General features: G+C 52.2%; 1 protein-coding gene and 1 non-coding gene across 3 annotated transcripts in view; both read right to left on the bottom strand.

Annotated features, from left to right (window-relative positions):
• Positions 1–6,621: 6,621 nt before the first annotated feature.
• Positions 6,622–27,822, bottom strand: part of LGR6 (leucine rich repeat containing G protein-coupled receptor 6) — a 153,691-nt gene continuing 132,490 nt past the window's right edge. The window contains exons 11-19 of one of the 2 annotated variants that reach the window (XM_068173403.1): positions 27,290–27,361; positions 24,192–24,257; positions 21,711–21,782; positions 20,154–20,225; positions 19,355–19,480; positions 15,534–15,694; positions 11,851–11,889; positions 9,965–10,045; positions 6,622–8,422 (exon numbers count right to left, since the gene is read on the bottom strand). In XM_068173403.1, coding sequence (XP_068029504.1) covers positions 7,185–8,422; positions 9,965–10,045; positions 11,851–11,889; positions 15,534–15,694; positions 19,355–19,480; positions 20,154–20,225; positions 21,711–21,782; positions 24,192–24,257; positions 27,290–27,361 — 1,927 coding nt within the window. In that variant the 3' untranslated portion in view covers positions 6,622–7,184. The remainder of the gene's footprint in view (positions 8,423–9,964; positions 10,046–11,850; positions 11,890–15,533; positions 15,695–19,354; positions 19,481–20,153; positions 20,226–21,710; positions 21,783–24,191; positions 24,258–27,289; positions 27,362–27,822) is intronic. The other variant, XM_068173405.1, reaches the window with a different exon arrangement.
• Positions 15,941–16,035, bottom strand: LOC137462866 (U6 spliceosomal RNA). Its single transcript, XR_010993794.1, has one exon. It is a non-coding gene; the product is annotated as a U6 spliceosomal RNA (small nuclear RNA).

Below are 27,822 nucleotides of genomic sequence, written 5' to 3'. Positions count from 1 at the left end.
GACCCAGACAAACTTTAATTCTTTCAGCCCTGTATGTCTGGGGGGTGGGGACTAGTCACAGAAGAGGTCGAGGTGTTTGACTTAGTTTGTGACTGACCAGTATTTGAGTGGGATTCTTCTTCCTCACAATTGCAGGGAAGTTACTCCAGTTTTGAGGCATTGAGGAAGCTGGAGATTGTTACTATTTTCCAGGTTGGCTTTTCACACTGGGAACTCAGCTTTTCCTGTGATTTTTCCTAAGTGTGCACTTGATAGTTGTATGTACAATGTCATCCTCAATACATCTGAAGAGAAGATGCAAGGTCTGGAGTTTGCTGTATACCTGGGATCATAGATGGAGAGAGTTTTCACACACCTTGCTTTCATCCAAGGCTTAAGAAATCTCTGAGCAGAATATCTCCAAGAATACTTCTCCATCCCAACAGAATCCTTCCCAGAACAGGAGTATTGGCCAGAGGAATCAGAGCAGACTGTTAACTCTTCAGCCCCTTCCAATTCTGCTTGCTCTGCACCAAGTTCCTGGCTATCACCTTTCAAAGCGGTGCCTCTACCTCCTCTGCCTATGGGAAGCATCCAGCTGAAGCAAGGCAGATTTCAGATGGATGTGTGGCTTTGGCCCTGGGGTCATACCTGAAGGCTCTGAGGAGAGCCAGCTCTTGGCTGCATGAAGGCCATGTGGCATTTACCCAGCACAGGACACCACGAGGTTCTTGCTCCATGCTCTTCCCTGGCTCACAGCTCTCTTTGGGTCCAACCCTGTGTCTTTTGTAGCTGAGCCCTCTGTGAGAACATCCATCACATCTCACCTTTTCCTGTGCCAGTCTGCCCATCTTTGACTGTTTCACCTTGAAACTCTGACAGAGACCATGGAGTGGAGCAGATACAAGGGAAGCCTCCACCATGGGCAGTACAGATTGAAGATCACAGTGTCTTTCACTTGGAGAACAAAAGCCAATATGCTCCTGCTCTGGATTACACCAACCAATAGCCCTTTCCTGGGTCTGTGATGGAAGGAAGAGGTGTGTGGGGATTCAGGGCTGGGAGCAGTGTCCATATGGAGAAAAGTTGGGCCTGGATGGCAGGGAAAAGATCCCAGCAGGAGTTACAGCTAAAAAAATGTTCACAGACAAAACGCTGAGATGAAGTGCTTCAGTTTTGCTTCTAGGAATTCAAACCAGCAAGTGAACGAGGGTCTGGAAGTTGCCAGTCAGGTCTGGGACAGTAATGGAAGAGATTGCCTGAGAAAGTGAATGTGGTTTTGTGTCACTGGAGAGCAGGAGCAAGGTATTAGCCCCTTGTTAGCTCAGCTATGACCTGCAACTGCTGAGGTCACCTGCCAGACCTGATGTGTGGTCCATCCCAGTCTTGAAGATGGGCTTGCATTCTCCAAAATGTCTGTTTTCCTTTGGCCTCCAAGGAGGCCAGTACCAGACATTGCCACCCCACGCACAGTTTGTTCCTCATCCCTTGCATGCCCGTGGCCGTGCTGCCATCCCAAGCGTTCCCAATCATGGCCCAGTCTTACAGAAATTACAATGTTGGTGGAAAAACAATGAGATTGAAAAACAATACCGTAGGGTGCTTGCTTTGCTGGCTTTGTTTCAGAGGAGCTGCACATCTCCAGCCAGGAGGGCCGGACGAGGGGAGAGCGGACATCTGAGCGTGCCTACACACTGCCTCCACATTGTCCTGCTACACAATGCTTCCGGGTCCCTCAGGGCCAAAATCCTCCTTGAACATGCCATGTCTGCCCTTCAGGGTGTCCTGGCAGTGCCTTGCTGACGTGCAGGGGAAACCTCAAAGGTGCCCAGCCCTGACAATGGCTTCCAGAGCAGTTGTGCCTGTCACCCTGCCACCCCCAGGCCTCTGCCTCCAATACTGCTCCTCAGCCAAAATGCAGCCCACAATGGCCTCAGCCTCCTCCCTTTCAGCTTGTCCCAGCACCTTGGTGCCCTCCTGCCCACTCGGGCTGTTGCAGTGTGTCCCCATCAGCTCAGAACTGTGGCCTTATCACATCGGGACTCCCAGCCTAGCTCCATTTAAAATCATAAAATCTGAATGACTTGGGTCAGAAGGGACCTTTAAGCTCAACTCATTCCACCCCCTGCCATGGGCAGGGACACCTTTCACTAACTGAGTCTGCTCCAAGCCCTGTCCAACCTGGCCTTGGATCCTTCCAGGGATGGGGCAGCCACAGCTTCTCTGGGGACCCTGGGCCAGGGCCTCCCCACCCTCACAGGGAACAATTCCTTCCCAATATCCCACCTAACCCTGCTCTCTGGCAGTGGGAAGCCATTCCCCCTTGTCCTACTACTCCAGATCCTTGTCCCAAGTCCCTCTCCAGCTCTCTTGGAGCCCCTTTAGGCCCTGGAAGGGGCTCTGAGGTCTCCCCAGAGCCTTCTCCTCGCCAGGTGAGCACCCCCAGCTCTCCCGGCCTGGCTCCAGAGCAGAAGGGCTCCAGCCCTGTGATCAGTGTAGTGGCCTCCTCTGAACTTGTTCCCACAGATCCACATCTACCTTGTGTTGGTGGCCCAAGAAGTGGAGGCAGCTGCACGTGGGCTCTCACCTGACCAGAGCAGACAGGAGGCGGAAGAGCAGCCTCATGAGCTCTTGGTGGTGGAGGATGGGGAGCAAGAACTTCCCTGTGTTCTGGCCTTGCTGAAGTCATTTCACACCTTTGTTGGTGGCCAGAAGTGGGTGACACAGTCTAAGCTGACTCCTGCTTGTGCGTGGGACTGGCTAATCCAGGCAGGATGTGCTGCCTGCGGAGGCCCAGGGTCACCCCAGGTACCACCTGGCTGAGGGCTGAGCTGCCCAAAGGTGGGCAGGGTGGCACCAGTAAGGACCACAACAGCTGCTAGGAAGGATGGAGTGGTGTAGGATTGCTTTTACTTTTTAATTTTTTTAAAAATAATTGTTGAACTTAGTGCTTGGTAGAAGAAAGGCACTTCAATAAGCATTTTCCAGAGAGCTCATACTCTGGATTTATGGCCTGCATCAGAAATAGAAAGGTGCTGGTTTCTGTTTCCTGCACATCTGCAGACCCATAGCCTTTCACTGTTTCTCGGGCTCCTCTTTGGTCAGTACAGGATATGCTCTGTGTTTATGCTCCCTCCTTTCCCCTTAGCAACCCTGCAAGGAACACAGCTCAGAGATGCCTTCAGGCTGTGTTTGCAGCCATGGGCTCTGAGGGGCTGCTGTGGCCTGGGGAGCAGAGGGAGCAGATCCCTGCTCCAGGACCAGCTTGTGCTCAGTTAAATTCCCCTGACTGCCCGTGCAGCAGCCATGTGTGGCAGGGCTCTGTGCCCCATGGGAGCTGGGTAAGAGGATCCTGGCTGGTGCATTCATTGTGCAGTGCTCCAAGTAGCTTTGTTCTCTCTGAGGCTGACAATTCTTGAGTTGCCAGGAAATGGGCACTGGCTTTCAGAGGCAACTGAGCTTCCCTGGACGGAGCCAAGGGATTCTTGATGGGAAAAGTTTCCCCACTGAACAGTGAGGAAAAGCTCCTGTGCTTTACAGCATGCCTTCTTTTGGGGCCCAGGGCCCTTTGTGGTAATCTGGTGCTCTCTGTCCCTCCTTCCACAGAGATGCCCTGCAGCCTGTCCTTGGCTCACTGGGGACACCCTCCAGGCATGTGCCTGGAGACACCAGTGAGGCAGAAGACAGGGTGCAGTGGGGATTCTGGGTGAGCTGAAGTAATGGTCAGCACATCCATGGACAGTGTCTGCTGTGGAGGCCCTGAGAGATGGAGTGAGGTGCTGTGGGTGTCAGTTTGGCTGGCCTGGTCTGAGCTCTGGCATAGACAGGGCCTGCAGGGCTGCTGGCCATCGCTTCATCTGGGAGAAGAGGGTGTGGGAAGTCCCCCATTGATCAAGGACCCCACACAACCCAGAGAGCTTTTATGCAGACCCACAGTGGACTTTTCCACAGCTTCCTGGGGAAATTGTTCATGGGAAGGGCAGCGCTTTCACCTGTATCAACCCTGTCATTATCTCAGAGTCTTCCTGGGCTGGGCTCTCTCAGATGCTCTCCCTCCTTCAGCCAGCTCCCGAGGTGGTGAGCGTGAGCCCTGGAAAGCTGACTGTGCCAGACTGCCAGCCTTGGGCTGACTCCCTGTTCCTCTGCCTTCAGTGCCATCAGGGGTGTCTGTAAGTGTTTGCCATTGCTGTACCCCACAGTGGCCACCACCTGAGACACTTGCTAGCCTGAAACTGTATAGAGACCCTTTGGATGAGGGCTGTAACTTGTGTAATCCCAAAAGGAAGCTGTTGCCTCTACCCCACAGCCTGACATGTACAGGAGCTGTGCACAGGATCTGACAGTTTGGGAACCACATGTACCTGCTGGGGGCTCCATTTCTGCTGCACTGGCCATGCAGCATCATGCTGCTCTTGTCCACGGTGCTGCTCAGCTCCTGCTGCCATCGTGATGAAGGGCTGTCCCCTGATGGCCCCAGATCCCTTGGAGAACTCACATGCCCCTCTGTTGGGGACAGCTTCTGCCCTGTGTGCATTTGGGTACCTCAGTGACTACTTGAAGATACTCCCAGCAGCAGTGCAGGGCAGGGGATCAAGAGAGTGTTGCAGTTAATCTGTGACTTGTAATGGTGCTCATTGTATCAGTGACAGTGGGGTTTATTTTAGGGTGTCTTCCAATTCGAGATTTCCTTATGGAGTAAGGATATGTACTGGGAAATTTGAGTTTATGCTGGGGATCATAGAATTGTCCTGGATGGGAAGTGACCTTAAAGCTCATTCAGCCCCATGCCTGCCATGGCCAGGGACATCTTCCACTGCCTCAGGATGCTCCAAGCCCCATCCAGCCTAGCCTTAGACCCTTCCAGGGATGGGGCAGCCACAGCTGCTCAGGGCCAGGGCCTCCCCACCCTCCCAGCCAAGAATTTCTTCCCCAATATCTAATCAAACCTACTCTCTGTCAGTTTGAAGCCTTTCCCCTTTGTCCTGTGACTCCAGGCCCTCGTAAACAGTCTCTCTTCATCTTTCTTGCAGGCTTCTTTCTGGTCCTGGAAGGCCCCAAATAGGTCACTTTGAAGCTTCTTTTCTCCAGGCCAAAAAATCTCAATTCTCTCAACCTTTCCCCATACTTCATCTCTATAATCAACTTTGTAGTCCTCCTCTGGACTATCTCCAGGAGGCTGATCCCACTTCCAAAGGAGCATTTTGTTTCTGCAAATCGACCTAGGATGAGTCTTTCCCAGTCTTGTGCATGTGAGCAGCCCTAAGGACATGGAAGATAATGGCTCTGTGTTTTTAATGTAAACAGATTTTGAGCATGTGTAGGTTATCAGAAGTCTGGATCAGGATTCAAGTCTCACAACAGGCCATGTTTTTCACAGTTCTCACCTGAAGATTGTAGCAGAGGTTTGGATTTTGTCACTAAATTTGGGGGTCCCACATTCTTCTCTAATCCTTGGATCTTGTTCCTCGGATTTCTTGGTATCTCTCAAGTTTTTAATCTTGAGATAAGACCACAGGCCTCAAGTGCAGAGGAGGGAAGCAGAGCCAGGTTCTGTCTGGTGAGTCTGGCTTTGCATGGGAGACTCTGTTATATGATGTCCTTATAGTTTGATGCAACAGACTCTGTCCTGGTCACAAACTCAAACCCCTGAGCAGCAGATCACAGGGTACAGCTCACAGGAGTCATCCACGGGACCTGGAGAGGCACCTGGTGCCACAGTTCTGCTGCATAAAGGTGGGTGATTTGGCTCTTCCCTCCTGAGAGCAGGGGTGGGGAGGGTGGTGTCAACTCACGTGGACACAACACCATTTCCCAGCTCTCACTCGGGCAATGCAGACAACACCCAAGGCACAGCAGCTGCCAAGAGAACCACCAAAGTGCTCCTCACATGAAAGAGGACAGAAACCAGCCACTGGTCAGCAACGGGGCTCATTTATTATCTCATGAAAATGAGTGACAAACAGCTGCAGTAACGTCAGCAGAACCAAAGCTTTGCCCAGGGCCTGAGCTCTGAGCACAGGGCTCCCTGCTGCACTGGGTGGCACTGGGAGGATTTGTGATGGAGTCAATGGATTTGGGAGATCCCTGAGCTGCAGGGAGTGGATTTGAGGCTGTTCCCAGTGGCCTGTGTCCTCCTGATGCCACCATCCCACAATGCTGATTTCTGTTTCCTCCTTCTACACCAGCTCCCTGCCCTTAAAATAGGAGAAGGCACACGCAGTCCCCAAAATGGCTACTCTGTGAGTGGGACATGTACCCAGAACCAAGAGCCTCTTCCAAGACTGAGGTTTGGGGGCAATGAGGCAGCAGCCAGACCCCATTTTCACCATGTCTGACCAGGAGCCAGGTAGCTACAGACAGGAGTGCCCCAGGTGTGCTGTGCTGTTCCAAGGGGGGTTGGAGGGGGCCCGGTGTGCCCTTGGGTGCCTTGGCTTGGTGCTGCTGGGTGACCTCAGGCAGAGCACATGGGTATTTCTGGGAACTGTTTGGGTTTGGTTGCTGTGGGTTTCAGAGACCCATTCTGAGACACTGTGGGTCAGATTGAAAAACTGAGCATCCCCAGCTCCTGGTCTTGGCTGGAAGTGAGGGTGGTGTCCAACCCATGAAGCTTCCAGTGAATGAATGGGAATTCCCATAGTAGGTGTACACATGGATACGCTGGTTTTGGTGGCGTGAGACAGGCACCAGCCCATTTCCAGGGGTGTGTGGGACCTGCAGAGAGCCCTAGAGGACAAGGCCTGGGGTTCCTGTGAGTGGCCACATCGCAGTTGGCCATTTCCAGGGGGTGCCACAGAGACATGGCTTTGGCCAAGAGGTCTCTGCCTTGAGAAGACAAGCTTGGCTTCGCTGCAGGCTCCTCCTGGCTGGTGATGCTGCAGGGTGAGCAGGAGGAGGCTTCCCTGACCTACTTCCTGAGCCAGTGGGGCTCGCTCCCAGGCAGTTCCTAGCAGAAGTGAGACTCACCCAGGGATTGTCTCCTCCCATGGCCAGCCCTGAGTGTCTGGAGCTCAGTCAGAGCCCTTCTAGGCCAGGGGCAGCTGGCAGAGTGGTGCCTGTTGCCCAGGCAGGTATGATGGGGATGAGGGTAGACAGGTCGTACTGGTGCTTTTCAGGGAGCCGTTTGTGTCACCTTGCTGGCCCCTTGGCACTGGTGTTGGCCCTCGGCGTGTGCTGTGGGGCCGTTCCCACGGCTGCTCCGAGGAGGTTTATAAGTGAGATGTGTAGGGCGGCGTGGGTGGGGAGGGGAAGAAGGTTATCCGGAGGCTGCTGCCAGACAGATCCCTGCTCTCTGAAGTTATCAGCACCTCACTGTCATTGAGGCAGGGACAATGCTCAGAGCAGCCCCTCTCCTTGCCCCTGGTGCCCACCCTTTGCTGACAGGGCATGAGCGTCATGGAGGGGAAGCTGTAGCTGTCAAGGATGGGGCGCACTCCCAGGGAATCAGGTGTCTCACACATGTGGTCGATGTCAGAGAAGTTCACCAGAGCCTGGGTGGAGTCATAGGAGCTTTTCTCCATGTCATCAGCCCTGCAGGACTGGGGGAAGCTGCCCTTGTCCTGCCCTTTCTGCCTCAGCAGGCGGAAGTCATCTCTGAAGTGGGGGTTGAAGAGCAGGTAGAGCAAGGGGTTGAGGCAGGCGGGCAGGGGCAGGACCACAAGGAAGACGGATTTGATGACCTCTGGGGTGATAAGGAAGAGATTGAGGGTAGAGGAGAAGGTGAGGAAGGCCACTGGGCAGTAGAGGAGGCAGTTGGTGAAGATCAGCCAGGCCACATGCTTGACCATGGCGCAGTCCCAGACAGCGCTGAACTCCCCCTTCAGCAGGTTGCAGTAGAGTCGGATGTAGGTGCCGGTGATGGTCAGGAAGCAGAGCATGTTTGTCATCACCAAGGCCACGGTGAAGCCCAGGGTGGTGGGTTTCCCCTCTGGGATGGGGTATGGGAGGCAGAGAGGGGATGCTCCATATTCCCCAACGGAGAAGAGAGGCAGAACGGCAGCCACAGAGGACAACAACAGGCAGCAACAGGCAGCAGCCTTGACCTTGCCTAGGGACGGGGACTTCCCATATCCCCGCACGCAGGAGGCTGAGAGGCTGCACTGCACGGCAGCCAGGGTCAGCAGGAAGATGGCAGCCTGGGAGGCCAGCACGGACAGGAACCCTGTCACCTTGCAGCCCGCACCCGTCTCCCATCTGGCGCCGTAGCGGGCAAAGTGGCCGTAGGTGAGGGTGTCTACGAGGGCCAGCATGCTGCAGGAGATGCCCGTCAGCATGTTGGCCCCAGCGATAGAGCCCACGAGGAACTTCACCGGGGAGAGGTAGCTGGGGGAAGCAAAGACAGCCAGGATGACCAGCCCGTTGCAGAGCACCGAGACCAGAACGATGACCCAGACTCCCAGGCGGATGATCCAGCTCTCAAACAGGTGATCACAGGGCTTGAAGGGACCTGGAAGACAAACCCCAAAGTTACACCCAGCAGGCGCTGCTTCTCTCCAGTGGTGCTGCTCAGAGTGGTGGCCAAGTCTCAGCCCTCTCCTGGCCCCACCAGACACATGAGTGCCTTGGGCTGACAAAGAAAATATGACATTGTCCACCCTCTTCTGCAGCTGCCTCTTGGCTCGCCCCTGTGTTCCTGACCCCACACTGGAGTGCCTCTGGCATCCTCTCAGATCTTATCTACGGTGGGGAAAAGGTGCAGGGAGAGGTCAAAATGAAATGTAAGAAACAACAAACTGATCAGTGCTCCTAAAATGTAAAAAGGTCGTGACTCCAGACCGACCAACACTCCTGGTGTCAGCCTGGCATTTGGGCCCCTCTGCCATTACTGCTCCTTCTCACGTTCCCCCTGGGAGTTGGTGGTGTGGAGATCTGCCAGGATGCTGCATCCTGCTCTGGCATTGCCAACCTCCCTCTGTACACTCAAGACCTTGGCTAAGAGGTGTCTGTTTCTGCATGAGTGGGGATGAGCACCATGAGGTGAAGTGTCTGGGCATGAGGGAGAGAGGGAGGGAGCTGGTGTGGTAGGGAAGGGACAGAGGGGTCTGGGCAGGCAGAACATGGAAGGATGTCAGGAGAAAGAAAGAATAGAAGTGGATGGATGGGGGAGTGAGTAAGGGAAGGTCATGGAGGGGTAAAAAGAGGACTGGTCTGGAAGCTGTTCGCCAAAGAAAAAAAGTGGGGAAAGAGAGAGTGGGCAATGGCATAAAATTGCCTCTGGGAAGGATTGGAGTGTTTCAGTGAGTGGCTCAGCAAAAACAAAACCAGGGTGGTAGAAGTTTTAGGTGGTAGAGTGCAAACAAAATTAGAGGAAATGGAGAAATCTTTTTCATCTCAAAGGAGGTGAAGCTCAGAGTGCCAGGCAGCAGGACATGCCCTCAGCTGAAACCTTATTCCTTTTGCAACAAACTCAGTGGAACAACTGGTAAAAATCTGTCCTTGCCAGTGTCCCACAGGAGGCTGGCTGGAACCAGACCTCTCCAGCCTCCAGGTGTGCTTGTGTAGGACCCCACTGAGCTATGAACAGGGACAAAATCAGAAGGCAACTTCCTCAAGCCCCGACCAGCATGTGCAGTCCAGTGCCTCCCTGCTCTCCCTTCCTCAGGAAACAGAGCAAAGTGTCCCTGCAGTTTGCAGTGCCATAGGTATGATCAGGACATCAAGGACAAGGCCCTGCCGTGCAATATTCCAGGCTGGCTGAGGCAAAGCCAAGTGTAAGTCAAGCAGGGAAACGGGAGAGCCAGGTCTGAGCGCAGCAGGTTGGAGGAGCTGGTGGTACCTGGGGTTCCTGGTCAGGCTTATCCTGACCTGGGCCTCCCCTCTTAGGAGGGCAGCTACATCCAGCGGGGAGAAGGAGACTCCTCACCTGTCCCCCATTTGGCCTAAGTCCAACCCATCAAATTTCTGATCTGAAAGGTCATGGGGGATCTTGGGGATTGAGAGAAGCTCAAAGGATCCCAACTCTGCTCAAAGGGTTTCCCTGGCTGCTCACCGGGGCTTGGTGTGCACTGAATAGTGGGGTGCAGCTTCGATTCCTCAAGGTCCAGCTGAAGATCTTCTGCATCTAGGTCATCTGCGGAGGAAAGAACAAGAAGTGGTGCTCAGATAAGAACAAGCAGAACCATCAGAGCTAACTGGGCCAGGAGCTTTTCCTGCTGCCTGTCCTCCACACAGACCTTCCCAGCCAGTTCAAAGTAGCTGCTGGTGTACAGTTTGTCCCCTGCAGTCACTGCTGTAGAGGGAGAAACGTTGGTGGGTTGCAGTGTAGCCAACCCCTCTGTTTTTAGGTTACTCCCAACATTTGAAGTGTGAGAGCCCCAGATCCCAGAGCTGTGTGACTGCGGTTCCCTCCTCCCAGCACTCTTTATTAAAAGTAACGAAATACTCCAGCCTGTGTGGTTACAGAACACAAAGCCTTCAAATGCAGCTTCTCCATGGGAGCTTTCTGGGCAGGCCTTGTCCAATGCTTGTTCATCAACAGGGATTTTGGGGCTTTGTTCAGAGGGAACCATCAACCTCTTCTTGCAGCACAAATTTTTTGTCAGCAACAACCACCACCAAACAGTTCCACAGCAAAGAGACAAGGGAACACAACGTTTATTGTGTTATTTTATGCCCTGTAAAATCTTGGGATTGCGGCGCCCTGTTTTTAATTGTGGATGTTCCCAGGATTTGCTGAGGGATTAGCAGGCTGGTTGCCTGTGGCTGCAGATTCTGCAGCCATGGGGTTAGTGCAGCCAGGCTGCGGAGCCCAGCCCTGCACCTGCACCTCTGTCAGGCTGGCAGCTGCACCCTGAGCCAGGCCGGGGCTTCCTGAGGGTCAGGCAGAGAGCCCTGGCTGAAGAAGAAGCTGCTGGAAGGGAATGGGGCCGAGCCCTCAGCTGTGTTTTCAGTGTAGGCCATCACAGGGTGAATGGCATCCTGTCAGCCTAATCCACAAAGTGTTTTTCTGCTTTGTTCCTTGTTCCTGTTCCCAAAGTCCTGCTGGCTGACAGCACTGGGACATGGTGAGGACAGCTGCTGTCCTGCTGCCCCGTTCCCACCCATGGCACCAGCACAGCCTTCAGCTCCCAGTGGAGATCTTGGAAGGGTTTTCTGCCAGCGGGAGGAAAGGGAAAGGATGTGGTTTTGTTCTTGGTACAGCCTGGTAACCAGAGAGCTGGATCTGTGGTTGTGGGATGAACTCTCTCTTGGATGAACAGACTGATGCTGGAGCCCAGGTGTGCACCTGGCAGCTTAGACACTGGCCAGGAAGGCAAATTTCCACAGTGCTGAAGATAAGGCTGATCTGAGTGGGATTTATGTGTCTAATCTGTTTAGAAGTGGTGCCTCTCATGAGCTATGCTCTCTGCCTGTGTTTGAAAATGTGACTGGGATTATTTGATTAAAGGATGATGACAAATAATGTGCTATCTTTAGTGCCTCCTGACAAGCTTCATGGCTTTCTCAGCTTCAGGGAGCTTTGGAAAAAAGGTAATTTTAAAAATCTGTCTGTGTAAGAATTGAAATATTACTGCTGCTTTGGAGCCTGGCAAGGAAACCCTCACAGTGGGATGGAAAAATATTTCATCCTTGTATTTTATAGTCTTATAAATCTCCAGTGTCTTTTCCAGCCACAGTGCGGAGGCTGTGATGTGCAGTCACGATACCCAAATAAAACAGACACAGCCTTGCTCTTTCTGTGCTCTGCTGAGACCCAACCCTTGGGAAAGTGTAACCTGTGCCATCCATTTTCTCCTCAAAGCCTGGTTTTAAGCCCAGGTTAAACATTTTCCTGAAGTGAGGGATGATCTTTTGTTTTGCCTGGACTACTGAGCCTGCTGGGAATTACAAAGCAATCCTTAGCCAGCACAGTGGGATTCAAAGTGAAAAATGTACCTCTCTCTGCTAGAAACCAGTCCCTCTCCAGCCTGGGAACTGTGGAGAAAGGAAAATGGCTGTTGTGTCCCAGCAAGGCAGGCTGCATTGATTCTGAAGAAGCTGTTATTTATTTGAATTTTGCTGAGGTGCCTCCACTTTCTGAGGTCTTATGGGAAAAACCCACTTTGGCAGTAGTGCCTTTTCCATGAGGAAGGAGCTGCCTGTACCAAAAGTTAAGTGAGAGGAAGAGAAGCAGGGGAAGGGATAGAACAGAAAACACTGGGCTGAATGCTTTTTCCCCTTAGTGCTGTCTGCTCATTCCCTGCTCAGTCCTGACTGTCTCAGCCAGGCAGTCCCTGGGTTTGCAGGGACCTGCCCTCTCCTCGGTGTGAGGGTGGCTGCAAGAGGCCTGGGCAGATCCTGTTTGGGGTCTGGAGTGGCTTTCTTGAGTGACAGAAGTAGAAGTGTATCTCTAAGGACCCTGGAGGGTTTGCCAGGTGGTTGCAGAAGTTCATTAGTAACTTCACAAGCTGCTGGAGGTGCTGGGCTGGGGAAGCAGTGTCCCACTGCCCAGGATATCCATACACATGTGCTCCCTTCTCACTCCCCACAGCTTTGTTCCATCATTGCAAACACACGCTCCTAAGTGAATTCATCCCTTTCTGTCCTCAAACCAGAGGTCCCAAAGGGAGCTGCTGGGGTGGTGATGGAAGTGCCCCAGGGCACTTCTCCTGCCCTCCTCTGCAGCACTGTTGGGAGCTGCTGGGGACTGCTGGGGGCTGTCCTGGTGACAGGTCCCTGAGCCATCTTTGGGTTCCTCTTCAGCCACAGGGGACAGACTTGGGGCAAGGGGTGTGTGCTAAACACTGCCAGTTGTAGTCCAAGAGGCTGAGACAGCTGGGATTGCCCAGCCTGGAGGAGAGAAGGCCCCAGGATTTAGAGATCCTTCCAGTGTCTATCCAGTGTCTAAAGGGGTGCCAAGAGAGCTGGAGAGAAGCTGTGGCTGCCCCATCCCTGGAAGTGCTCAAGGCCAGGCTGGATGGGGCTTGGAGCCACCTGGGATGGTGGGTGTCCCTGGCCATGGCAGGGGGGCAACAAGAAGAGCTTCAAAGTTCTTCCCAATCCCAAACCATTCTAGAATTCCATAATATCCCAAACATTGAAAGTGCTGGAGGTGAGACCTTAAATATCCATTTTGGCAAGGTGACAGGATGATGAGATGTGCACTGACCACACTAGTTTGGGCCTCAGGTGGCTGTTACTCAGATGAGAATGGACATCCTCAGGTGGTGTGGGGGGTTCCCAGGCTCCCAGGGCCCTGGGGGGATGGGGAGGAGCTGATCTGACCCTGGGGTCTGTGGCACCACGTGTGCTCTGTGTCTGGGGTCAGGTGGCCCCTCGGGGCTGGGCTTGGCTGCCGGATGGGTGCTGGGTATGGGAGCAGGAGAGGCTGTAGGGCAGGGCTGGGCACTGAGAGCCATTTCTTGTCCCTACATGGCTGCCTGGGACAAGCTGCTTTTCATTACCCAGCCCGAGGTTCTGGGGACTCATTTGGGAAAGACTGGAAGCAATGCACAAAGCTGAGAGGACAGAGCTGTCTGCAAGTGTTCCCTGTCCCCCTCACAAGTTCTCCCACAGCATCTGAGTGCTCTGACAAGCCTGGCTGGGCCTGCTGTAACACAGCCCTGAGGTATTTTCTCTTCAGCAGACCACTTTCCCTCTTGCATGAAAGGAATGTTTGGGAGCTTTTTTCCTCTTTAATGAGAGAGTGTTACAAGGTTCATATAACCCAGCTAAATACCAGCAGTGGCCGTCAGAAAGGAAGCACAGGGAACAGAAATAAAGGCATGATTAATGAAATAAAACAGCAATATCACCAACCCCATATCATCAAGAGCAGACCCTGTTGCTGGAGGTCTGAAGACTCATCTGCAAAAGCTGTACATCATAAGGAATGATGTTCCTGTGCCTTTCACATTTGCACCTCTGTGCTTTGATATTTCAAAACAGATCCAATGCTTTAACATCTGAAAATGGGAGCCTTTACGAGCTGCAAATAGCCTCATTTGGTCTTAGAATCAGTCAGCATTCCCTTCGTGGTGCTGGGATGGGCCTAGAGGCCTGGGACCCTGGGGTAGGTTTTGGTCTGCTGACAGGGCCAGGTGAGAGCATCCTTCGGGACATCAAAGACTTTGGTACCAAGCAAAAGCAGGTCTGTGGCCCCTTGTCACAAAGTAGATCTTTCCACAAATGCCATAATTTGCTGGACAAACTCCACAGCTATCTGCACCAGGACTGCTAGCTACAGTATGGGCTGCATTAATGATGGAAAAAGTGACCCGGCTCAGAATAAAATCCTGCAGCAATGACTGTAACATGACTCCTCTGTACTGTCTGGCCAGTGTTACCACCAAGTCTACCATGCTTCCTGCAGCCACATCATGCCAGTAAGAATCACATTTGCTACCCTCTGGCTGGACTCTTTGCATGTCTAAAGGTTATTCTTTGGAAGGATCAGCACAGGAGCAGAAGCAGGTTTTGTGGGTCACTTGCTGGCTGCTTCACAAAGTGTCTTGGTCATCCTGCCCATAACACAGTGTCCAGCAGCTCTGAATCTGCCTCCAGATCCAGTCCTGCCTGCTCAGGGTGTGGGAGGACAGCAGGGCCCCTGGCTGGGGCTGGATGCTCAGTGCTCCTGGGAGCAGGTGAGTCCAGGGGCACAGCCCTCTCTCCATCTACCTTGTGGATTTGCCTACAGGATGTCTCAGGCCTCAGAAGTGCACTGTAGTTTACACAAATATATAAATAGAAGCAGCATCCAGGCTGTGTTCTGAAATGTTGTTTGCACCCTCCGGCAGTTACAGAGGAAGGAAAGGGGTTCATGTTTTTCTTTATGCTATTCTGAGATTCTCTTGCAGAGGGATCACACCAGCCTTGTGCTGGAGCTGCTGCTCTGCTGTGGGGCTGGGAGTGCAGTGGTGTCTTGCCCTCTCTGCTGGCCTCCTGGAACTGGCCTCATGCAGTCTGTGCAGAGCTGCACTTTGGAGCACAGAATAAATTGACTCTTAGACAGAAAGTGCTGCTTGACCATGGAGCTTCTTCTTCCCTGTCCTGGCCAGTCCCTGTGCTGAGTTCCCCGAACATGTTCTGTTGTCACACCTAACCCTGACCTTCTCTGTAACACCCAGGGTGTGCACAAAAGTAGCACACACAGAGCTCTCTCTACCTCCAGTCAGAGGGTTATTCCAGGTCTTTGAGTTCATTCTCTTACTCAAATTAATCCCAGGGTCCTTCCTCTAGATGAAATAAGAACAAAGACTGATGTCCTGCCAAAGGTTCCACATTGCCCAGAAGTCTAATGACCAAACCCAGGTAGCCTCAGCCCCCTTCCAGTGCCTTGAGCAGTCTCCCTCCATAGCCAGCAAGGCCAAATTGACAAACATGCCCAAGTTGTGCAGGGCTGCCAGATCCTTTGGTCCCATTGTGAAGGTTTGGATGTGCCACATCTACTCTTTCTCCCACACAGGGTCTCCAAATGAAGCCTGTTCAAAGCAATGGGCCACCTGTGTTGAAGAAGGCTCAGCCTGCCCTCCCTGAGGCAGGTGTCACCTCTGACAGTGGCACCACTCCTGCAGATGCAGGATTGCACCCCAGCTCACAGCCCTGCCCGGGGCCGATCACCATGCAGGCTGTTTACTCACAGTGGTTATCAGCGTGACCTGGGAACAATTCCAAGGTCCTCTTGTGGGAATCCTCCTCCTCAGGGGCCATGTCTTCTGCCTCCCACTGGCTGGACACCCTGAAGAAGCTGCTGCAGCTCCCGTAGGCACAGCACTGGTAGGCATAGGGCACCTCCAGGACTCTGCACAGAGGAAAGCAGAACTTTAAGGTGTGTCCCCTCCATGACCTGACTCTCCATTGCTTTGCACTTTTTGCTTAGTTCCTTCAGTTGTTCAAAGATCAAACTCATCTATACAGTCACAAAATATTCTGGGTTGGAAGGGAGCCACAAGGATCATCATGTCCAGCTCTGAAGTGAATGGGCCCTACGGGGATCACATCCACAATGTTGGTGCTATTAGCACAGTACTCTAACCAGCTGAGTCAAAAAAATGTGGACCACCCCATGAATTTCTGTGCAGGAGCCATGCTGATCTTCTCTGTATCATTCCAGTTTTGGTACCTGTGCTGCTCTCATGGCAAAAGCTGGTCTGTATGGTGATGGTTACAGTGGAGAGGGACTTTGCTTTGGTGAAGGACTCAATGTAGGACAGGGTGTGGACCCAGGGCTGCCCATGGCATCTCTGCATCACTTTTGGTGCTTGAGACACTGTCAGTCAATAGAATGTTGTCAAACACCAGGTTTGGAAACTGCTCTAAAGTTCCTGGATGGTTCTGGTTCCAGCCAGAACAGGGTTAAATTTTGCAGTAGGTGTGAGGGAGCATGGCCAGGACCCAGAGGTTATTCTGGACCATCTTACTCATTGCTGGGGGCTAGGGCAAAAGGAGAAAATGTGATGGGGGAGCCATCTGGTATTTGTTTGTTTTTGGGGGCTTTCCATGTAAATAACTTTCTTTTCTTATACTTTTTGTTATTAATATCATTGCTGTTACTGTTTGTGTCTTATCTCATTGCTGTTTTCAGTAAATTGTTCTTATCTCAACCCATGATCTTGGCCTTTTATGCCTCCAGTTGGGGAGGAGGAGTGGTGCATGGTTTTAGCAGGAATACTAAATAGGAGAATACCATTCCTAAACCACCACACTCCTAAAAACCCTTCTGCTGTTCTCCTCAGAATAAACTAGCCCCTCTCTCTAATATGCAATGTACAGCATTCAGTTTTTACCCCAAGGCCATGTTTTCCCAGGCATCCTTTCCTTCCCTCAAGGGAAGAAGCTTCCCCTAGAGCAAGGCTCCCCTTGCTTGTTGTTGAGGGCACCTTCAAACTCCAGTTCCAGGAGTCCCAGCTCAGGCAGGGAATTCTCAGGTCTCCCAAGTGAAGCAAGTTATTTAAATATGTCTGATTTCTACTTGAAAGTTGAATTGTTAGTTGCTAATTATAGCATGTATTGCAAGGTTAATTCAACAGCAGCTGAGCATCATCTGGATGCAATACCAGGCTGTCTGTCAGCAGCTGCATTTTTGGCTTTGCTGGAAGTCAGGGAGACCGCTGATGAAGGCAAAGGAACCCCAGGTTTTCCAGACAATTAAGGTCCTCTGACAAGATCAGTAAATATGGTAAAACTCTATATTCTAAAAATATGCTTTTGTTTTATGTTCCCAAACATTTCTGGCTGAGCCCCGGGAGGGTCTGGAAACTCTGTATACAAGCTCGTTTCCTGTTATAAGCTCCAAATTAGATCCTATTACTGAAAGGTGGTAGGGAGGTGCAGATCCTCCCAGCAAGGCTAAGAACTGCTCCCAGATGACTTCTTCAGACATATGCCCCAAGAGTAAGGCTGCTTAATGGCAGTACCCAAAATTTAGGGAATGTTAATGGGTCCATTGCCTGGCATGGTTCACTGAAGCACTGCTGCAGGCTCATTTTCTCTGGTACAAATGCAAACCAGCCCAAGAGATGCCATTGGAACTAATTTAGAGGAGAAACACCCTGGAAGTGCTGAACTGGACCCACCCTGCACAAGGGTCTGCCCTTTGGAGCAGGTCCAGAGGAGACCTCGGAGCTGCTCCGAGGGCTGGAGCCCCTCTGCACTGGAGGCAGAAAGCTGGGAGGGTTCACCCGGAGAAGAGACGGCTCCAGGGAAACCTCAGAGTCTCTTCCAGTGCCTAAAGGAGCTTGGCACTTGTGAGGGTGCAGCTTGAGTCCTGTGTCCAGTTCTGGACCCCTCACTTCAAAGAAGACATTGAGGGGCTGGAGTCAGTCCAGGAAAGGGAAATGGAGCTGGGGAAGGGTCTGGAGAGTAAATCATATGGAGAGTGGCTGAGGGGGCTCAGCCTGGAGAAAAGGAAGCTCTCCCCCATCAGCAGGGACCTTATCACTCCCTACATCTGATGATTGTAACAAGGTGGGGATTGGTCTCTTCTCCAGGGCACTAAACAGCAGGGAGAGAGAAATGGCCTCAAACTATGCCTGGGGAGACTCATGTTGGAATCAGGAGGAGTTCCTTCAAGGAAGGGCTTGTTAGACATTGGAAGGGGCTGCCCAGGGAGGTGGTGGAGTCCCCATCCCTGGAGGTGTTCAGGGAACAACTGGAGGTGGCATTGAGTGCTCTGGGCTGGTGACAAGGTGGGGATTGGTCACAGGTTGGACTCGATGATCTCAGAGATCTTTTCCAACATTAAAGATTCTCTGATTCTGTGGCTCTGTGAAGAAAGCTGGAGAGGAACTTTGGACAAGGGTCTGGAGGGACAGGACAAGGAATCCTCATTTCCTACTGGAAAGGGCAGGGTTTGATTAGATATTGGGAAAAAATTATTTCCTGTGAGGGAGGTGAGGCCCTGGCACAGGGTGCCCAGAGCAGCTGTGGCTGCCCCATGCCTGGCAGTGTCCAAGGCCCGGCTGGACAGAGCTTGGAGCAACGTGGGATGGTGGAAGATGTCCTTGCTCATGGCATGGGGTGGAATGGGATGGGCTTTAATATTTCTGTCCAACCCACACCATTCTATTGTTGTATGATCTTGGGTGTAGAAAACCCTCCAAAAGCTTCTGGAATCCCCTGCCGTTTGGAAACCAGTCATGCAGCAGATCCCAGCTATGAGGGACTTAAAAAAAGTCAGAAAGAGAGAGCCCTGCAGGCACCACTGCTGAGGCAGCCTGAAGGGAGCGCTCCACACTTCTCCTCAGGCCTGAGCTTTCAGCCCTGTGTTGGTCCAGTGATCTGTGACCCCAGCCCTGTGTGTAAACTGGAGAACTCCAGCTTTGGGAACCCATCCTGGATGAGTAGGAGCATCAGCTCATGCTTTCTTGGCTTGAAGGGAACTCCCTGAGACACCCAAGGAAGAGATGACTTCTTCTGGGAGGAATTTGTGTCCTCTGGACCATGGGTGTCTAAACCCGAAGGCAGGTGCCACACTGAGAGCCAGGAGCCAAGGAGGGTCAGGAAAGTCTGAGCCTGCAGCACAGCACTCTGCTCTGAGCCTTTTGCAGCCTCTTCTTCATCAGTTTGACTCCTTCAGGCTCCTCATTAATCCATAACAGACAAGACACGGCCACACAAGCAGAGTTTATGGAAGAAAACCTGGATGTCATTAGGTAGGACTGCTTCTGGGAATGTTTTCCATTGAGAGGAGCCTGGAGCTGGGCCTGCTCCACGCTTTCCACTTGTGTGTGTGTGTGTGTGTGTGTTTGGGGTGGGGGTGGTGGCCTGGGAGCGCATCACTGCTCTCCCATGGAACATATTAAAGATGAGATGTGTTAGCAGCAGATGAATCTTCCTCAACCCATGGGCCTGGAAGCGTGGAGAAAGCACAAGATGGGTAAGGAGAGCAGGAGGCTGAGTGCTGTGAGCAAATACAGCCTGTGCTGAATACCAGAAGTGAAAGAGGCAACACTCCAAGTACCTCATTTTGGGGAAGCTCTCCTTGGTGAAGGGCTCAGAGAGAGCTGGGTTGCCTTGGAGCTTCAGATGAGTCAGTCCAGCCAAACCATCCAGGGGCAGCGTGACCAGCTGGTTGTCAGTCAAGTCCCTGGTGAGGGGAAAGCAGAGAGGGAGACCACGGTCAGGGCTCTGCTGCCAGTGGTATCTCAGCCAAGCAGAGGGCACTGCCTCACTTGCTCCCTTGATACGATGCTGAAATGGGGCTGGGTGTAGGTAAACACTGCAGTCCCTGGGAAAGTGAGGGGCTGGGGTTAGTGGCCATGCTGAAAGCTCTGGGTGGTATCTCCCTCGCTGTGCACGTACGTGCCCCACACATCTCTTCCTCCACTCTAGGTCAGGGATGACTGCAGATCCCAGCCCATAAAATACCCAAGAGTCTTAGAGAGGGGGCTGGGAGCTGGGAGCCCTCCAGAACCAGCACAGATGGTCTGCAGTGACTCTTGCAGAAACAGTCCCTCATGCTGATCTTCCTTAAAGGCATCTAAGGCGGCTATGGAAGCATCAGGAAATGGAGGTTTAGTGTTCAGGATAAGAGCATCTTGAAGATGGCCCCTCCTGCACTTCATCATCCCTTTATTAATAGTATTAATAGGAAACCTTGGGATTTGTTCTGTCCACATCAGTGCTGAGACATGCACCTCAACACATCAGTCTTCCAACATCTAAATCCCAGGGGTTCTGGTAGCCCAGGGAATCAGTCTGAGGTCCTCAGATACCTCCTATCCCTGGTCCACTGTGAAAGAAATATCCCTGCAACTTACAGCTTGGTGAGGGAGTGCAGGGTCACAAAGGCTTCTGGGTGAATGAACTGGATGTAATTCCAGCTCAGGTCTCTGCAAGGCAAGGACACAGCAGTAAGAAGAGAGCAGAGCAGGGCAGTGAAGATGCTGACACTGGCCTAGCCAAGGGCCCTGCTGGGAGCACATGTGGGATCTGTGGCCCCTTGGTCAGCAGCAATTTCTGTCCCATTGCAGCTCCCCACAGACAAGTCTGGGTCTGTATATGGGTGGTTTCCAACAGAGGGCACAAGAGTTTGCCTTGCACGAGCTCCTCTGCTGAGACCAATGGGAAAGGATCAGTGGAAAATGTTCTTTTCTGGCTTAATTTCTGTAAATCTGGGAATTTTTTGCCAACATGCCCAATAGGTCACGCCTTAGTGCCAGAGCATCCCCAGTGCACTCACAGTGCTGGGTGCAGCACGGGCAGATAGGGCCAGGGGTCTGGGGAAGGTGATATTACAATGTCTCCTGCCATGCACAGGTGCTTTGGATTCACTGAGTCCCCTCAATAAGCTCTGCCTCCACCCAAGTGAGAGAGCTCCATCCCTCTGTAAGCAGTGCAGAGGAAACCAGCAAACTGGGAGACATTTCTTGCCCTAGGGCTGACTACAGGACAGCTTTCACCTCTCCAGCTCTAAGGGAGCGAAGACAGCTGCTCAGATGTGTGTGACATTGGGTGGGATGAATCTTTTCCACAGGGCCCAGAACATACCCAAAGCTGCCAGAGCTTTCTCACCTGTGTGTGTGACTGGGCTGGGGCAGCATGCTCACGTTTCCCTGGGTGTCTGCAGTGTCACCTGTCACACCTCAGGTGTAACCATGGTGGCTGTGACACTCGTGGAATCCCAGGAACTATTAAAAGGCACTCACATTGCTGCTCCATGGGAACAGATTTGGTGTGATTTAGTTCACTTCCTAACAGAACAGCAAATAAGGACTGTCAGGGCTCTTCCCAGATGTCACAGAGCCAGTTGTGCCCTTCAGGGCCTTGCCAGCTCTCCAAGGTGCCAGGCACTTGGCAGGTGACTCTGTGTGTGTGGGAAGTGCTTGGGTGCACTTGTGATGTGGGACACGAACTTCTGAGTGGTGGGGAGGAACTTTCAAACCAAATGGCTGTTTGCAGCCAGAAAGTTCTGCAGGAACTTTCAAACCAAACAGGATGCTCTGCACGGGTGCTCCAGGAGTGCATGGCCCAGGACCAGCCTGTGTGGAACAGGGGTGCTGGAGCTCAGGCACACTCAGGTACTGCCCTGAGCTCCTCCTGGCATTCAGGAGACCTGTCTGTGCTGTGGGCTCTGCCTTGGCAGAGTTGTACCCTGTGGTGAGAGCGTGTGGGGTGTGGGCACGAGGGGGCAGGTACAGGGGAAGCCAAAAGCATGGTTTGTGCCCTCCTCTTTCCTAAGGTGGAATGGAAGAGGGACTCGACAGAAAAGCCTCCCAGCAGAGACAGAGGCAGACTGGGAGCTTCCCCCAGCCCATGTGGGCTCACAGACCCCTCCCCAGCATGCCCCCAGCTGGTCCCTGGCAGCCAATACTTGCATGGAGCGCAGGGCCACCAGCTGCACAAAGGTGTCTGCTCTGATCTCCTGGATCTTGTTGTGCTGGAGACCCCTGGAAAACAGAAGCTGGTTTGAGAAGAGAGCTGAGGGCAGTTATGGAGATCTTTGTCCCAGTGCAGCACTGTCGCAGTGGAAGCTGCTGTGCTTGGGAGACCTACTCTTCTTCAAGAGTTAAACAGGATGAGCAGCAAAAGTGTCAAAGCCATTCTCTCCTACAGGCAGCTCCGGGGCTCAGACAGCCCCTGCTTTTCATGCCATCATGGCTCAGTAAAGAACTGTTGATGTGCAGTGGCCAAAGATGCCCTGTTTACCCCAAACCCACACTGGTTTCCCACTCTGCTCTGCCCTAAGCCTCCAGACTGCTTTTTCCAGAGGAAAAGCTGAGAGCTTGGAGCCAGTGATCCGCAATCAGCTCTGTGTGACCCTTCAGGCAGGAACATGTGGTGCTGCCCTTTGCCCTGGTGAGGATGAAGGTTTGAGGGCTGAAGGTATCTCAGTGTTTCATGAAGAAATATCTTGATGTCTTCTAAAACCCACTGTCCACATCTGCACATGAAATGCCTCAGCTCTCCACATCTCCCTTCCAGCTCCTTTATCCCCTGGGGAAGGGGAAAAAGCAGGGTGAGAGTTCACACAGAATCTGTGACTGACCTACTCACTCCCCACATCCCCAAGAGACATCCTGGATGCTCCAACCATGCACATTGTGGGAAAGGTTCAGTTCCTCAGTTCTGCTTTCCTTGGTGTGAAACAGTGGTGAATGCTTACTAAGATTCCTGCAGAATGCCCATCCTGAATTCCCAGACCTGCAGAAGCAGTGTCGACAGCCACTGCCTGCTGCTCCACCTACAGCAGCTCCCTGGGCATTTCTCAGGTGGTTAACTTGCCTTTAGAGTCAGAAATGATCTTGACTCATCTCCCACAAGGACCCTCATGTGCTGGCTCTAGTGTCTCAGCTGGTATTTGGCCACGTGCTCCTGTTCCAAAGGTGGGCACTTGAGCTGCCCCCGTGGTGCCCCAGGCTGGCATTGCCCCTACCTCCAGCCAGAATTTCACCTGGGAGCCACTGGAAGATCTGGGCACAGATTTGGGGGTCTCTCTGATTGGAAGAGGTGGAGTTTGGGCAGAAGGGGTATTGGAGCAAGGTTGAGAAAAATAATTTAGGGGTGTTTAGCTGTGAGGGATGACCTGTGTGGTGCAGGTAAAGCTCTGCACACTAGCAGTTACAGCAGAGTGAGGGCACAGCTGAGCTGTTTGTGGGCCAGGTTGTACCACCAGACACCACCAGACTTGTTTCAAGCCATCAGGAATACTGATACTGGGTGGGGGTGGGGCTTACAGGACAAAAACTTTGGGGTTAAGGGACCAAAGACTCATTTTGGTCTCTTAAAAAAAAATTCAATATTAATATTTATATAGGTATAATCTATTTGACTTCATTAGCCAGAAACTGGGATTTAATGTGATTCTATAGTAATGTTAAGTCTGAATTTGGCATATTATAAAATTTTGCAAGGAGGAACTTAGGCAGAATGTGTGAAACTACAGGTTTGAAATTCTGAACATTTGTCTTTTTTTTGGTGTACTTTCTATTTTTTTCAAATGTTTTCCTGTGGGTACTCTCCCAGCTGCCATAAAAAACAGCAGGGGCTGTGTACTCTCATTTCCATGTAGTTTCACAGTGTTTTAATGTCCAGTTTGCTGAGGCTGGATGAGTTGGTCTGACTATCCAGGCTGAGGTGCTACAGAGAGCAGGGACAACCTCTCCTGTGGGGTTTTTTAATGGGGATGCTGCTCCCATACATCTGTTCTTCCAGGAAACAGAATTCTGTAAAAAATAATGGAGTCTATCTTAATTGGTTTTTTTTTAAAGTTTTTCTCAAAAAGGCCAAGAACTTGGGTTCTATTTTTAGTGTAGAGCCAGATTTCCAGACATTTTGACCTGAATGTGAATAACTTTGTCTCAGAGCAACAGCAGTGCTTCCTGGAGCCTGGAGAGGACCCAGTTCCAGAGCTACAGCTGAGGAAAGAATCCCCCTTCTCTCAGGAGGAGCTGGCCCTGGCGGGGTGGGTAAGAGCTGCTTTGTGCCCATGGCATAGGGCCCCTCCTTGAAGCAGAGACATTTATGGTGGACATAAACCCCATTCTTGATTAGCTCATAGTGGGACTGGAGTTAGAGCAGTGAATTCAGTGCTGTCACATCCTACCTCTCTTTGAAGTGTCTGGGACCTCTGACAGGACCTGACTGATTTAAGCTCTTGTGCACAGGGGATGTATTTTTATTCTGTATGTGCACAGGGGCAGAGAGTGGAGCTCTGGTCCATTTGCAGTCCAAACAGTGAGATACAATGCCCAACTTTCCCAGTGCTTAGGGCGTTCTGTGTGTGGGAACCACCCCTCTCCTCAAAGCAGCCCTTTTCCTCCAGAGAACAGCACAAACAAGGACATCTCCATACTCACAGCTCCTCCAGCTGCTGGCACCGGTGGAAACTGGGCAGCTCTTCGATCTGGTTGTGTGACAGCTCTCTGCAGGAAAAGGACACAGGAATGTTGGGACACCAAAAGGCAGTGCCCCTGCGCCCTCCCTTGGAAGGCAGGTACTGCTGGAGAGCGAGGTGACCTCACTTCATCCTGCACAGCTCCACTTTTGGTAACCCCAGTGAGTGGGATCTCCACCCTGCAGCTGCTGCTGGCTCTGGGTGTCTCTGTGCAAGGCCAGGGCTGCCCCATGATTTCCCCACTCGCCCACGCCCAGCCCACGCCCAGCCCAGCTCCCTGCAGCACAGCCCGTGGGCTGATGGAGCTGCTCGTACAGCTGGGGTGGGCTTCTCCTCCCCAGCCTCAGATCAGCTGTGAAACCCTCCCGTGTCACTTCTGCCGGGCACAGCCCTGCTTTCTGTGAGCACAGAGGTATTTCTGCCAGAGCTCACACAAGCTGCAGATGTGCCTGCAGAGCCTGGGGAGCATTTGACCTGCCGGCTTCCCTCTTCCCTCCTGGCACAGCAACCCCACTGTCCATTGCCTGCTCCCCATTCAGCCTTTCCTGGCTTCCTCCCAAGGTCAGGGAAGGGGTTGTGCCATTGACAGGGATTTGGTTCAGGACGTTACAGACTTTGATAACCTCTGGTCCTTGTTCTTTCAAGTGTTGTCACTCGAAAGCAGTTTGCAGCAAACTCCTCTTGCCACTGGTTCATGGCTCAGTGTCATGTCAGCATCTAAAGTAGAGTGGCTTGATAGTCAGAGGAAAACCCACCCTGGCACAGCTTAATGAGAATTTATTGAAGCTGAAACAGGCTGGGTAAGGAGCAATGTTTAAACCAGCTCTTTCCTCCACCAGCAGAGACTGGATTTGTGGTTGTTCAAGGGAAATTTACCCCAGGGTAAAGTTTTGTATGTGGTTTCTCTGCCGACTTTCCAAACTCGGTTTCCATCTTTCTGCCAACAGATTGCTCCCAAAATATTTCAATTATTATTATTTTTTTTTTTTGCCAACCCACTCACCACCAGTTTTCCATGGTGGAGAGGAGGAGGGAGGGAAAAGCAAGCAAAAGGTTTGTGCTTGGCTCTGGAGGCTGTCACCCAGGATGGAGAAAAAACCTTAGCATCAGTCACTTTTCCCTGGTCCCTGTGTCAATACATTGGGCTTGACAGGGCTGGAGCTTAGCTAACAGTGATGGGCGAGAACCAGCCCCAGGAGTTATTTCTGGTTCCTCCAGAGTGAGGGAAACCAGGTGCAGCCCAGAATGTACAAACAGAGCAGCCTCAGTCACCCATGCTCAGCTGGGAATGTACCACGATGAAGGTGCCGATGGCACCAAGGATCTTCACCTCTGCTCAGGAGACTGTCACCTATTTCTGCTTGAGAAGAAAGACAAATCTTCCAGAGCCCAAGGAGCTTTTGGACTACTCTCTCAGGCCCAGGGTGGGATTGTTGGGGTGTTCTGTGCAGAGCCAGGAGCTGGACTCAATGATCCTTGTGGGTCCCTTCCACCTCAGGATGTACCATGATTACATGAAATCTGTGCCCTGGGCAGGAGCGCTGGATGAAAGCAGCAGGATGATGCCAGGTTGATGCCAAAGGCTGCCCTGCCTGTGTGGGCCATCCCAGGATGGCCGTGACCCTCTGCCCCTGCAGTGGCTCTACAGTCCCTGTGCAGGATCCTTGCAGAGAATCCACACCTGGAAATGCAGCTTTACCTGTGTCATTTATGCTCAGATGTGTGACAGCCATAGCTCCTATGCCTGCCCAGAGGCATTTCAAGGGCAAGAGAGATGTAAACATGCACAAACATTGGCCCTTGTGCTCTCTCTCCAAACCCTGAAAGCAATGCAATTAATGTCAGGAATGTTCACTAGGGAAGAGGGGCAAGGAACAAGGTGGTGTGTCCCAATAAAACTGTCCCACATGGTGATGGGGGGTAGGCACAAAGAACAGGCTCTGCTGTGAGGGCTTGCAGTCTGATAACTGCAAACATAAACAGAGGTCTGGGACCCAACAGCCTGGGCCAGTCCAAAGGCTGCACTTTCATAGCAAGTCATCCATTGAATTGGTCCAGATGTCTAAAGATGAGAGATTTTCCCTACAGGGACATCTGGAACCAAAAGCCTGTAATCTCCTAAATTACAAATTGTCTTCTTTTATTTTTATGTTTTGCTCTTGTTTCCAATTTCTGTGATCAAGAATTCACTCCTGTTGGTTTCCTGGAACAAACTTGTTTTCTTTTTCAGCTTGCTTGTATAAAGACTGATGAGAGGCAAGCCTTTTGTTGCCCTAAGGCTGCAAACTTGTATAAATCTGGCTCATGACTCATTTCCTGAGGATGTCTTTGACTGCAAACATAGTTGGGGATCTCAGGAACCAGGGGTGTGATTCCTTAGATGATGCAGAACCTTCCTGAGATGTTGATTTCATCATGTACCAAGCTAAAGGAGAAAGCATGACCCCCCAGCATCATTCAGTGCCTGGCTAAGCAGGCAGAGCCAAAGAAAAAGACACGGAGCAAAACCCTGATGTGGCTGAGCTGTCCATGTGAGGAAATGTGGCCTTGTGGCCTCACAGGTCTCCATCAGGTCAGACCTGATCTCTCCTGGGTTATGAACAGGATCCTTCCTCCAGATGGTGGCACTTGCTGCAGCTCCAACTGCAATAAGCCAAGGCTGGGGCAGAGGGTGAGGGTGATTTCTCCCTTTTTTTTGGGCTAAGAGCTTCTGCTTAGCTGGGAGCTGTGGCCATTCTTACCCATCTCCTTTTGTACTCTCTCTACTCCCCTTGCACGGGGAGGGGACAGTTCCTGCTGGTGCAGAGCAAGGAGGATGTGCCTGACTGCAGCCCTGGGACCAGAGCAGCACGCTGCGATGGAGCAGCAAGTTGAAGAACAAGCAAGAGCTCAAAGTAGTGACTAAGAAGGTGGTGATTTCTGCATGGAAAAGACGTTGGGGACAAGAACCACAGGATGGTCTTCCACAGCTGGTCCTTTCCCTGAGCTAGACAAAAGGAAAGCCCAGTTCCCGAGGGCATTTTGTAGGGACCAGGCAGGACAGAGACACAGGTTACTCACAGGACTCGGAGGCTGGGCAGCTGCTGGCACATCCTTCTGGGGAGGAAATGGATTCCTGCCCGGGTCAAGGTCCTAGAGGGATGGAGGAGAGAGAAGAAATGGTGTTGCTGACAGCCAGCACCCAGACTTCTGTGACCCAGAAGCCCAGCTGCCAGTTCCAGATAGTGGCAGGAGAGACAATATCAGTAGGGCAATAAAATACGTGGAGAGGATAAAATACTGGCAGTTTTGGAAACAGGCACTGCTGCTGGACCTGGCTAAGGTGAATGTGCCTGTGAAGAGTTCTGGGCCACTGCTGAGTACTGAATTCACAGCTGTCCTTGGCCTTGTTGGGGGCAGGTGGCAGTGGCCTCGGTAGCATGCTCTGCCATCCCTGTTCCCTCTGTCCAGGCTGGACAGGCCTGGAGCCAGGACTGCCTCAGAAGCTGTGTATGAGGGATGGATGGTGTGTCCCTGTGTCCCCGAGACACGGCAGGGCCAGGCCACACCCTGGCCAGGGGTGCTCCCAGTTTGGGCTCAGCGTGGGGACCGGT

This window comes from Anomalospiza imberbis, chromosome 26 (genome assembly GCF_031753505.1).
Source record: "Anomalospiza imberbis isolate Cuckoo-Finch-1a 21T00152 chromosome 26, ASM3175350v1, whole genome shotgun sequence".
Taxonomy (NCBI): Eukaryota; Metazoa; Chordata; class Aves; order Passeriformes; family Viduidae; genus Anomalospiza; species Anomalospiza imberbis.
Note: the sequence above shows the minus strand (reverse complement) of the source record. Positions and strands in the feature narration are given on the sequence as shown.